This window comes from Pongo pygmaeus, chromosome 2, assembly GCF_028885625.2.
Source record: "Pongo pygmaeus isolate AG05252 chromosome 2, NHGRI_mPonPyg2-v2.0_pri, whole genome shotgun sequence".
In the NCBI taxonomy this organism is placed as follows: domain Eukaryota; kingdom Metazoa; phylum Chordata; class Mammalia; order Primates; family Hominidae; genus Pongo; species Pongo pygmaeus.
The window spans coordinates 141,907,366-141,920,262 of NC_085930.1; the positions used below are offsets into that span (position 1 = coordinate 141,907,366).

General features: G+C 38.7%; 1 protein-coding gene across 9 annotated transcripts in view; it reads left to right on the forward strand.

Annotated features, from left to right (window-relative positions):
- The window catches only part of TMEM108 (transmembrane protein 108), a 374,249-nt gene that overhangs the window by 195,193 nt on the left and 166,159 nt on the right, over positions 1–12,897 (forward strand). For 5 of the 9 annotated variants that reach the window (XM_063662176.1, XM_063662174.1, XM_063662178.1 and 2 more), the window contains one exon: positions 1,138–1,223. In XM_063662176.1, coding sequence (XP_063518246.1) covers positions 1,184–1,223 — 40 coding nt within the window. In that variant the 5' untranslated portion in view covers positions 1,138–1,183. The remainder of the gene's footprint in view (positions 1–1,137; positions 1,224–12,897) is intronic. The other 4 variants (XM_063662175.1, XM_054482304.2, XM_054482301.2 and 1 more) reach the window with 1 other exon arrangement.

Genomic DNA, 12,897 nt, shown 5'->3' on the forward strand with positions numbered 1-12,897 from the left:
CTTTTGAATATATTCCCAATCACTGAATTGTATACCTTAAAGGCTGAATTTTATATGTGAGTTATATCTCAGTAAAAAAAAAAATTATAGATAGTTCTACCTGGGATGTCATGAGAAAACAAAAAACTGGCATGCTAGTAGAGAATTGTTAAAGAATGTAAATTTTAAAAATTTTATATACAAATGACCAATAAACATAAAATGCAAATTAAAACATTGAGACCAAATATTTGCCTCTCAACAGAGATGAAATTGTTAATTTCTTCCTTGGGTAGAGTGTAGTCTAATGGTTATTCTAATATACTAGTATTGGTGAGGAGCAATTTGGTAACATATTTATTTCAAAAAGCCTTTATTTATGTCCTTCCATAATATGTTTCCATTTCTAGGAATTATCTTAAAAAAACACAATTTGCCATGTAAAATAAAATTGTAAAGTAATAGTAATAACACAAAGCTATTTCTGCTGCTAAGGAGAAAAATTAAATTAAAAATTAAATATAAAATGAAACAGACCAATAGAAGTGCACCTTCAAAAGGCTAAAGAGATACACTCTAAAATGTGAGCAGTAATCACCTCTTATTTGTGGAATTATGGATAATATATGTTTTCTTGTTTATTTTTATCTGTATTTTCTGTTTACTTTTTCTAAATAGTCCATACCAGAAGTATCCTTGTAATCAAAAAATAATAGAAAAGTTATTTTAAATAATACAGTTTCAAGTGTGGCGAAGCTTTCTGGCTTGTTTTTTGTTTGTTTTAGTTGGGTGTTTGCTTGTTTGTGAGCACCTTAGCAGAAATGAGATGAGAAAAGAAATTTTTTGTTTCTCCTATGATTACAGAGATTCATGAGAGATTCATAAAAAGTCTTCAATTCTGAACCCAGATTCTCACTAGCTACCCCTATGAGCTTCCTTCAGTGGGTTGTATAGTTTCAGGGTTCGACCAGTTGATTAGTTGGTAATTTTATAACATAAGCCATTGTAAATTAAACTGTGGTGTATTTATCCCAAGATTTTTTCTCTTCGAAATTGGGTAAGTTAGGCATTACAACCAAGATCCTATTGAGTGGAGTTATTTCTGATTTTTAAATTATGTTCCTCAGATGTAACAATTTTCTTCTCCCAATTTCCTAGACAGAATCATGAATAAACTGGAGGATAAGCAGGACCAGATGATACCATGAAGAGAAGTTTACAGGCCCTCTATTGCCAACTGTTAAGTAAGTTGACACTGTATTTCTTCTTTCCTAAAATATACTAATGTTATTATTTGCTGGGTGCCCACAACTTACTTTTTGGATGGAGACCAGGGTTGGATCGGTGAAAGAGGACAGTAAAGTTTAACTCTGCTTCATCTAGATGAAGTATCAAGCATTAAGTCATTCTAAGATCTCTGTTTTAATGTTAATGCTTGTCAGTTTTTCCTAAATTCCAAAGGGAAGTTTTAACATCAGTTATAGTTACAACTTGGACATCAGTTATTTAAACTCCATTATAATAATTCTAAATTGATGTGTTAAGCATAGTTAATTTGGGAACGAGTGTCCAAAAACATTATTGCCTTTGGTTTAGTGTTCTTCCAGGATGACCTGCTGTAGATTCCTCATGAAGAGGAAATGGTAGGTTGTATCTTCTGTATTTTAACACATAGAACCTGTTGCCATAGAGCCTTTGGCTTAAAATGTTATGCATAGTTATACATGGTTCTCAAATAACAAGTGGTGAAAATGTGACTTCTTGGTTTTGTGGTGGAATAGTGTTCAATTATGACTTTCTTTCTGCACATCACTCATGTGTTTTGGGTATAGTGCTACAAAGCACCAATTGCCATGTAGCAATTGTACTTTCTTTGGGATTAGAATTGCTACTGCATGAACGTAAAAGCCAAAACCAATTGGTGGGTTTGATGTTCCAGTTAACCCACTTAAGACAATAGGCATTACCCGCTCCAGGTCAAACCAAAGCCAGTGAGTTGGAAAATTGTGAGTTCATTGTTTGTCTTGTTCTTGCTAAGGTAAATGAAGTACCTATCTTTCCTAAGCTGAGTGGCTCCTTGTTAACTTTTGTTGAGAGAATAAAATGAAAAGATATTGAGATGCAAATCACCAGTCAGTCAGCCTGTAGAATTTAGTAATTCAGCTTATGTTGTACCTCCAGTGCAAAGCACTTTATCTACAGACAGCATTCTGGCCGGGTGTTTTAATTGACTCATTTCTTCTGCTGAATTCTAATCCCTAAAACACATATCACGTCAGCCCGTTTCAGCCTGGTGGAAAGTCGCCAAGTGTTATAGGGACTTTCTCATGTTCCTTTTCCATGTGTTCTATGGGACTGTCAGTTGCTTTTTAAAAAATGATAAGCTTGTTTGTTAAAGAATAGGCTTTAAAGATTAAAGAAGCAATGTCATCAAGGAATAATTAACTCTGCCTTGATGGGAGAGGAGACATATGAAGGATAAATAGGATTTTACATACACACATGCACACATACCCCTCAGAGAAGAGGAGGAAGGCTTTGTAGCCAGAAAAACAGGAAATAAGGAACAACAGAGTAGATTTTGGAACAGCAAAATGTTTGTTGAGTTCACCTATGCCGATTGTATGCACCAAAGTTTGCGTAATATTTTAGGGTCATATGTTATTTGAAAGGCATCAGTAAATTATCCTGCAGTCCAGAGAGACAAGACTTATCCTATGACGAGGTCCATCCTCCTATATTGAGCAACTCTGAATGCTGAAGGGGGTTCAAACATCATCTGGCTAGCTACAGAAAACGACTGTGTCTTAACATCTTGGTGTTTGCAAAGCTTGCCGGGAAATGCAAACAGTCCAGAATATGTAGTTTCCTGCTGGTTAGGAGGTAGGTAGTGGCCCTCACTAAACCACCCTGATTACTGACATGCATATACACACAATAGCTCCTATATGTCACTGGTCAGCCAGTTATTAAGTTATGTGTATGTTAACATTGTCCACAGACAAAATGTTTTTAAGACATTTAGTCTGTGTCTGAAATAGACTTGAGAACTAGCATCAACACACACAATATGTTATTTTATATAACTCATATATTTTATATAACTCATTATGATAAAAGTATATAAAAATATATTTTTAATTTGGATAAAAAATCATGATTGAGTATTCTGGTTTTTCATTATTACATAACAAACTAGTCTAAAACCTTGTGGCTTAAAGCAATAACAGCTATTTATTTCGCTCATGAATCTGTAATTTGAGCAGGGCTTAGCAGAACCTACTGTCTCCACTGCAGAGTGTTTGGGACCTAGGCTGGAATGACTCTAATGGCCAAGGGCTCCCTGAGGTCATCTCACATGGAAAGTTTGGGCTCCCCCACGACATGGTGGCTTCAGATTGGTCAGAATTCTTATATGGCAGCTACCAGTATGAGGCTTGGGCAAAGCTTAGAAGACTTACTATGAATTAATCTTGAAAGTCCCAGAATAATACTCATGCCACATTGTACTATCTGAGGAAGTAAGACCAACAGTAACTCAGGGGAAGAGGAATTAGGCTTCACTTCTCAAAGAAAAGAGGAGCAACAGCTTATAACAGTTATCTTTAGTCTGCTACAGAGAATATCTATTTGTTTAAAAAAACAAAAACAATTACTAGTGGACATTAGCCAGTTCATAAGTCATTATTAATATAGAAGCTATCCCCTCCTGAGTGCCTACTGTGTTCACAAGGATTTGCTGACAGTTTACCTAAGTCTCCTCAATTATTCCAGAGGCAGATGCTTCAAGATGAAGAAGCATTACAGATGGATAAGCAAGGACTGGCCCAGGGTGCTCAGTGAGTTCAGTTCACAGCCATGTCTCTCTGACCCCTGCATATGTGCCCTTTTCTTCATTCTGCCATGGTGCCCTACCACACACAGGAAAAATCAGCAGTGTGGTACCTCTGCTGCCCTTATAGCTAAGATAGGGACAGTTCTAGCCCATAAGCAGTAAAGTTTGCATCTTGTGAGTGATGTTAGATGAGTGCTGGGGTTTGGATATCTGATCCCTCCAAGTCTAATGTTGAAATTTTATCCCGTTTTGGAGGTGGGGCTAAGTGAGAGGTGTTTGGGTCATGGAGGTGGGTCTCTCATTAATAGATTAGTGCCCTCTCTGGGAGAAGGAAAGTGAGCAAGTTCTAACTCTTTTGTTACCTTGAGAGATGCCCCAAGAACTGGTTGTTTAAAAGAATCTGGCACCTCCCTCTACCTTGCATCATGTGATCACTCCCTCACCACGTGATCTCTGCACATATTGGCTCCATTTTACCTTCCACCACCAGTGGAAGCAGCTTGAGGCCCTTATCAGATGCAGATGCTGGTGCCTTGCTTCTTGTTTAGCCTGCAGAACTGTGAGCCAAATAAACCTCCTTTCTTTATGAATTACACAGTCTCAGGTATTTCTTTATAGCAACACTAAACAGACTAAGACAGTAAGACCAAAACAAAAAGATGTCTTTAGATCACTGAATCATAATCAATAGTCATTGAGGCTTGTACGTGCCCAACTGGGGCTAAGGGATGCAGTCTTTGGCAGGCAATGCTATTGAGGTTTTAATTGTTTACTTTTGTTAACAACTGACTATCTCTGCCTTTGTTTTTATTTCCTGAGCTCTACTCCACAATGTGGTACTGAGTGTTTCATCCCACTGGCTTTAGCCCTTTCAGAAGATTTAACACATTTTACATGATATCTTGGAAAAGCTGAAAGCTTGAGTATGAGGGTGGTGATGAGAGCCTTTATGGTTATATAGAAACCAGATACTGTCATTCATTTTTCTTTCTGAGACCTAAATAATCAATTAGATGTTAAAGCTAGTGCTAAGAATACTTGTGTTTTTGAGACAGCAGACAGGTTCAAATCCTAGTTTTACCACTTTCTAGGTGACTTACCTTAGGTAAGTTACTTAAGCCTCAGTGAGCCCTAGATGTAAAATGGGATGTGATCGCTCACTACCTGAGGTGATATTGAATGAGATGACATGCCGTATAGAAGTCCTACATAAATGCCAGCTTTCTTACTGGCCTTCCTGCCTGGAAAACATAAGGACAATCTAACCAGGAGCTCTGCTGTAACTAACATTTGTGTGGAACCTTCTGGTTTGCAAAGCATTTTCCCATAATTTGGTCCTCACAACAACCTTATAAGGCAAGTGGGGCATTATTATTGACCCTGTTCTACAGAGAAAGGAATTGACATGATCAAGACTGCTTTTGCAAAGCCACATCACAATTTTTTGAAAAAGTTTTTAATAATGGAAGGTAAAGAGCGTCATCACAATCCCTGAAGACCATGCCACTGCTGAGGAGGGTCTGAATCTGAGTCTTGATTTAGCAGATGTGGTGTTTGCTTGGGTACTGTGTACTGGAAAATTGTTGTGCTACTTTGTTAAGAAGACTAAGGCAATTATTATTTTATGAGAATATGATGTTTTTACATATCAATATCTATTCAAATCAGAACTTAGAATTAAGCAGTGATTATGTTTTGTAACTTCAGTGTTTGCTATACACCCAGACATTTGAATTTCTTAAATCATGTTCTGTATTGTTACTGTAGTACACCCTGCTCGCTCATTCATGCACCCTTTGCATCTATTGGTCTGTGTCAAATCACACAAAGTAATTTTTTGTTCAACTCAGAGAACTGTCTGTAGGTCCCTATCTTAGGAAAAGGAGGGGAAGAAGGAGAAAAAAGAACTACTGGTGTGGATTTGGACCCCTACCCTATAGAATTTAGAAGGAAAATACACCCCCTTTTCTGCCATCTTTACCTGGGGCATGGAGATCATGTCTCAGTCTCAGATTTGAATTATATGTATGTATACACACAAACACACACACAAATCCATATTACCTGTCTGTAGATTTTTCTGGGCCTAATGAGAAGCTGCTTGGGAGTTCATTTCCACTTGAAACCTATTTTCTGATGGGATGAGCTGCTTCTCATGTGATCTCTGGAACTGAGTGGAACCCTTGAAAACACTTTAAAGTGAGAGAACTCTCTTTGGTGCCTTTTCAACTCTAACCATTCCTTCTTGCCTACCAGCTACCCAGTGACTATTCTTTCTTCCAGTTACTTCTTAAACTAGAAGGATCCACGTAATTATATCTTCTTCAAGAGACTGACATTTCCCCTCTCTTTTTCTTCTTTCATGCTTATTTTTGTCCCATATTAGACCCAAAGCCTCCAACATGCTACCTTCTCATCTCAGATGTCCTCCTGTGGTCTGTGATCTGAAGTTCTCATGTATTCCATTAAGATGGAAAGCAATTTGACGAAACTAAGTAATACCAAGATGTGCTTACTGGTTAAGGAGAGTTAAGGAGCTCCTCCCTCCTTAGCTGTCAGAGATATTTGCATTTTGAAGTGATTTGGTATTGTTTTAAACAGCATTGAGTACCGTAGTTTAAAGAGGTAAGCTTCCTAGGGTCTGCGCATTTGTCTGTATCTCTCAGAGTCATGGGTCAGGAATCTGCATATTTCCCTTGCTGGCTCATTTCTTCCTCCTTTTTTTGTCCAGCTAACACCAGAAATGATCTTCTTATGCTATATGTACATCTTTGTATCATCACCATCCAACCAGATTTTGCAACCCCCAATACATGAAGCCATCCTTGACTTGCCTCCCACCCTACCCTGGATGCATTTGGATACTAGCAATACTAGCTTCTATTGAACTTAACACATGAATCCATTCATGTCTCTGCATCCCCATTGTCTCAACTTTAGAGAACAGCTTCCTATGTTCTTTCCTGGACCATTTTAATAGTCCTCTGTTTATTGTCCTATTCTCAGGTCTTCTCCTTCTAATTTGTCTTCACATTACTGCCAAATTAGCTGTTTGTCATCTGATAATCTTTCCATGGCTTTGCATTACCAAAAGCAGCAGTTCTCATAATGTGGTCCAAGAATCCCTGGGGACCCCTGAGGCCTTTACAAGAAGTCTGTGAGGCCCTTCTTTTTCCAACTATACATATTTATAAAGCCAGATTTTTTTTGCATATACTATACTTCAACCAAAATAACATATCTCAACAGATTGAATGCAGAAGCTGATAAGAGAACCAGCTGTCTTTCATAAGCCAGACACTAAAGAGATTTACAAAAATATAAAACAATGCCATCCTTCTAATTTTTTGTGTTAGAAAATGCTTTTTCATTAAAAATGCTATTTGTTAAAAGTAATGAGTTTGTCATGAGTTAATATTTTTTGTTTTACAGCTTTAACTTTTAATATAGTAAATACCAATAGATATAACCTATATTTTGAAAAGCTCTTTGGGGAGTCCTCAATAAATTTTAAGAGTATGAAGGGGTCATGAGACCAAAATGTTTGAGAACCTCTGACCTAAAGGATAAATCCTAAATTCCTTAGGTTAGTGTTAGAGTCATTAATAGTCTGGTCCAGGACTACCTTTCCAGCCTCATCTCTTATCCCTTCTCCCTTTCATATCCCTCCTCCCTCACTCACACACATACACCACACAATTCTACCCAATAGACAACCACAGTGTGCTCCAGCCATCATAACACATACTCTGTCCACCACAAAATATTTAGCTCTGATTATACATGTGCTTGTTTTCTTTTTGTCTAGCTTCTCAGGCATGGGAATTCTATTTCATCATCCATTCCTTTGTTTCCAGTCTAATCGGGAGCTTGATTCATAATGGGAGTCATACATGTTTGATTTAATTAACATATTTCATCAAATCTAAGATGCTTTAGTTGTAAGAGCCACTGTTATTTTATGAACCACTAAAAAAGACAAAATGTTGCTTAAGCAATCACACACTATCAATTACATCTTACAATATGGAAACACATGTATAGATAAAATACAGAATTATTTGGATTGTGGCTAACTGGGACGTGTACTTTCTGAGCCTCTGCCACTAAATTCTCCTTTAGTATCAGGTCTCAGCAAACCCATCTGTAGTTCTAGCTCCCACCCTAGGTGGGCCTCATGGAACAAAAGAATTTCCCTTCAGAAACTAGAGAGAGATTCAAGGAGCTGGGTCATCTCTAGCTGAAGCTGGCTCATGTATTTTGTCTTCATGGCTTGTTTCTCCTGATAAATGAGAGGAAATTTTTCCTATAGTTGAGGAAGGAAAGTTGATATGAATTATAAATGACATAGTATTTAGGTCCAAACAAATTTTGACTCCAAAAATATATGACCTTTTAGATGTTACAGGCAATCATACAGATATTGCCATTCTGTATACATAAGAGTCAGAGTCATTTCCCTAGTGTGAGGAGATGAACGGAACTTCACCATTCTTTATGGGGTCTTCCTTTCCTCCTCCACCTTCCCCAGTGAAGTTGTCTTCCCTTGTGTTTTACACTGCTTGGTCACAGCCTTCATGGACAGTGATTAAGACTGCTTGAGTTCAAGTCCTGGCATACCACAAATTATTTTCCAAATTATTTTCGTCCTTTTCCATCCAAAACATACCACTGCTAAATAGCTGCTGGGTTTTGTGTCCCCCACCCCTTACAAATTCATCATTCCTGAGCTGTCAAAGACTCATTGCTCTTGAGGAAATAAACAGCATTTAGTGGCATAGACCAGTTCATCAGCCTGCAGTTCCCTTGTGCTACTAGCAGTGGCTGCAGTAACAGTAATGACACTTCTGGTCATCAGTTGGCCTTATGGATATTGGAGGGCATCCACTTCATTGACACTAAAATTCAGTATTTTAGACTAGATTAACTTAATTGGCTTTGATTAGTGTTTCCCAAATCTGGCTGTACACTAGAATCACCTGGGGAACTTTTTTAATAAATCCACTTTCCCAGACCCCATCCCAGAGCAATTAAATCAGAATCTTTGGGCATGGGGCTGGGGCATCCAGTGATTCTGATGTGCAACCAGGGGTGGGGTCACTAGCTTTGATCTCTGGTTCTTAAACTTTAGTGCACAACAGAATCACCTTAAGGGCTTATTTAAACACTGATCACTGGGCCACCCCCAGAGTTTCTCATTCAGTAGATCTGGGGCTGGGCCAAGAATTACATGTCTAAGTCTCTAGTAATGCTGAAGCTTTGGTCCAGAAACTTTGAGAATCACTATTGTAGACTTATGAAGGGCTATCCAGGAGCAGGAGATGCTTTTAGCTTCCCTACCTCACTTGGGCTACATGATGGAGAAGTGAGTTCTGGAATAAAACCAGGATCTGTTAGGAAGGAGAATGGAGAGAAGGTGTCAGGGAAGGAGCTAGCAGAATTCCTCTCAAGTGTTGTGGGATTAGGAGCTGTTAGAACTTGAAGTTTCAGTTATTCTTCAGGATGTACTGGAAGTTAGTTTTTACTCTGTTTTAAGAATGAGAAGGGCACAAGGAATGGGCTGGCTAGGGTTATAAAGCAAAAGGAAAACACCTTTTGAGTAACTCTTGGTCTTGACTGTTTATTGCAGCTGTCTCATTTTAGAACTTGATTTTATAAGACTTTTTTTTCTTATGCTGTGTAATTCTTTTGCAAATCAAAAATTAGAGGCTGTTTTTGGGGGGCTTGATTATGAAGGGATTTGCAAAAGTTCCCTAGGGAGAATAGATCTCTTTACTTCTGAGGGGTAAGTCATTCACGTAGAAAATTTGAGGAAGTGACTCTTTCCAAGGTGATATTAACCCAGGAAGTTTAGGCATACCAGGTCCTTAAAAGTGTCATGTTGATTTAATGTCTTATGTTTTAGGTAGTGATTTTAAATTTGCATAAGTCAACAATTCTCTTCTGCAGATAAAACAAAACTTTAATAAGACATTCTCATTGTAAACAATGCCAATGGGGACTAAGAATAAATATTTTAAAGAAATTCAATTTTATGAATTTAAGTACATTCCATTACACTGTTGGCAGAAGAATGTAGGTGAGGGAAGTAGTGCTCATACTTAGGAGAGCTGTTGACTTACGTAAATTCAAATGTTAACCCTTAATGAGTAAACCCAATTTTCTGTAGGAAAGTATTTTTGCTAAAATATATGGTGGGAGAAAGCATAGAATTTCAAGCTCTCATGTTGTCTCTTACTAGTTATATGACTGCACAGAGTGCTTCAGCTCCCAGAGCTCCCTCATTTTCCTCAACTACAATGCACAGATGACCAGTATAATGTCTACCTTAGGGATTGTTGTGAGAGTTAAATGGGTAGGGTATAAAAACATTTCATGTGTTGAAAATCCCTTTCAAACATAGGTTTGCTGTATTGCTATCATTAAATAACATTACTTTTGTTGTAATATTGTAAGCAAATCTTATTTTTGTTTGGCAAATCTTATTTAAAAAAAAAAAAAGAAAAAGAAATGTGAAAGGTACTCTAGATGTCCTCACCCAGATTTGAATTCAGTAGAATGCTCATTAATACACATAAACCTCATGAACTGGGGCTATTTTTAACAAACAGAACTGTTGTCTTTGTTAAAATCTGGTATAATTCTGGGAGATTTTTCTGAAGAAGGAAAATTCAAATAGAATTTTTTAAATGAAAAAAGAGTTTTTTTCCAGCAATTTCATATTGTCTTTGTAATAAATATCTGAAACATTTTTGAAACACTTAATCCTTGCCTTTATATATGTGATGGACACTGGAGATTCTTCAAGCTAGAACCCCAAAAGCCCCCCAAACCTAAGATACATTGCCTTTGCAGCATCTTCTTTCTTTTCTCCCTCTCCTGTTCATCCATTTCCCTTCCCTTCCTTTGGGTCATTTGCATCACCAAGCTTTCTCATCTCTTTGCTCCTCCCCTCAGAAGTTTTCCAGCCTTTCTGCTCAAGGGAATCAATTATCTGCTGCAAGCATCCTAGCAGCTCTTTGAAGATGAATCATTTGCCTTTGTTCCAACTGTACCAGGATATCACTCAGCTGTGAGCTGTGGGCAGCCTCATTGCTCATGTCCTCCAGAGTATCTTCATCAGTTTCCCTGTCTGTAAAATGGGTGTTTGTATTAGTTTCCTGTGGCTTTTTTTTTTTTTTTGAGACAGAATTTCGCTCTTTTTATCCAGGCTGGAGTACAATGGCACGATCTTGGCTCACTGCAACCTCCGTCTCCCAGGTTCAAGTGATTCTCCTGCCTCAGCCTCCCAAGTAGCTGGGATTACAGGCGCATGCCACCACACCCAGCTAATTTTGCATTTTTATTAGAGACAGAGTTTTACCATGTTGGCCAAGCTGGTCTCAAACTCCTGACCTTCAGTAATCCACCTGCCACAGCCTCCCAAAGTGCTGGGATTATAGGCGTGAGCCACCGCCCCCAGCCACCTGTGGCTTCTATAACAAATTACAACAAACTCTGTGGCTTAAAATAGTAGAATTTTTTTTCACAGTTCTGGAGGCCAAAAGTCCAAAATCAGGGTGTTGAGGTGGGGCCACACTCTCTCTGAAGGCTCTAAGGCTTCAATCTCTGCCTCCGTTTTACATGGCCTTCTCCTCTTTTCCATGTGTCTCTCCTCTGTCATTGGATTTAAGGCAAACTTGGATAATCTATCATAAGCTCATCCCAAGATGCTTAATTATATCTGCAAAGACCATTTTTCCCAGTAAGATCATATTCAGAGGTTTCAGGGTTAAGATGTGGATATGTCCTTTGGGAGACCACCATTCAATCAACTACACTGTGATATTGCTGTTGTTCATAGAGTTATTAATATATGACACACTTAGCATAGTGCCGAGTTCAGAAAATGTGCTCAGTAAGTGGACAGTACAGGCCAAGAAGTAAGTAGAAGGTGAGGAGATGGAACCATGAGTTTATACAGTTCTTTGGAGAAGTTTAACCATAAAATGAGAGCAAGAGAAGGCTACAACTGGCAGGGATAGAGAGATGAGTGTTTTAAAAACCAATGTGTTGAGCTGGTCTAAAAGCTCCCAGGAAGGGTGTGTGGGGACTGAGTGCTATAGGCATGTGAGCTTCAGATGAGGTGAGATGTACACTGATGGGCAGGAACTGCTCTACACATGATTCTTGTGCTCACATGTAGCACTGGTGCACAGGGTCTCTTTCCTGCCCTTGCCAACCGGTGCTAGCACTAGATGCATGATTGTTCTGTGTTTCATGAGAAGAGGCAAGAATGAGAATCCCCTGTCCTGTGATCAGTGAGTCAGATTAATACTGAGTGTAAGTGCTTTGAGAGAACAGTGTAAGATGTTCTCTCAAAGTCACACAACTATTTTTCCACAGAACAGAGCCCAGGCTCTGTGCTGGCAGCTTGAGGTCAGCTAAGTATACAGCAGCTCAGGAGAGAGCCCCAGAACCCTCTGAGATGAAAAAAATGCAGCAGTTTGCTTTGAAATTCCTTGGTTAGATGAAGAAATTACAACGTGCCCACTTTGCCCAAAAGGCAGAGAAACAAGGGTCCAAGGATCACCCAGGGAAGCAATATTGTGCCAGGGAAGCAATATCATGCTTGGGCATCTCTGGAAGCAGTGGAAGATGAATGAGATGCAAGGGTTGGAAGCTCTAGAGTGGGCCACTTGAGAAGGGATGGTAATTGTTCAGATTCCAGTTGCTGGCCCGGAGGTCACTATGAGGTGGGGACAGCCCCTGAGCCTGAGGAGTTCTGTTTAAAAGCAAGTGAGAGTGGCTGGGCAGCTTGCTTGTATAAACACATGGGGTCACATCTAACCAGTTCTCACTATGACACAGGAGAATCCCTGAAGGAGGAAAAGGAGGCTTAGACAAATATAGTTACGTTCTTTAATTGATGTTATTGTTATTTTGACCTGCAGTTAAGTGTAAAATAATTGAGCTAAAAAAAATATAATCCTCATTTAAATAACCTAGCTATAGAAATTTCATAAGGAAGAATGTTCATATTTCACACTAAAATTGGTCTGATTGGGGAAATATCCATGTCTTTTTTTTCTGGGCGGGGGGGT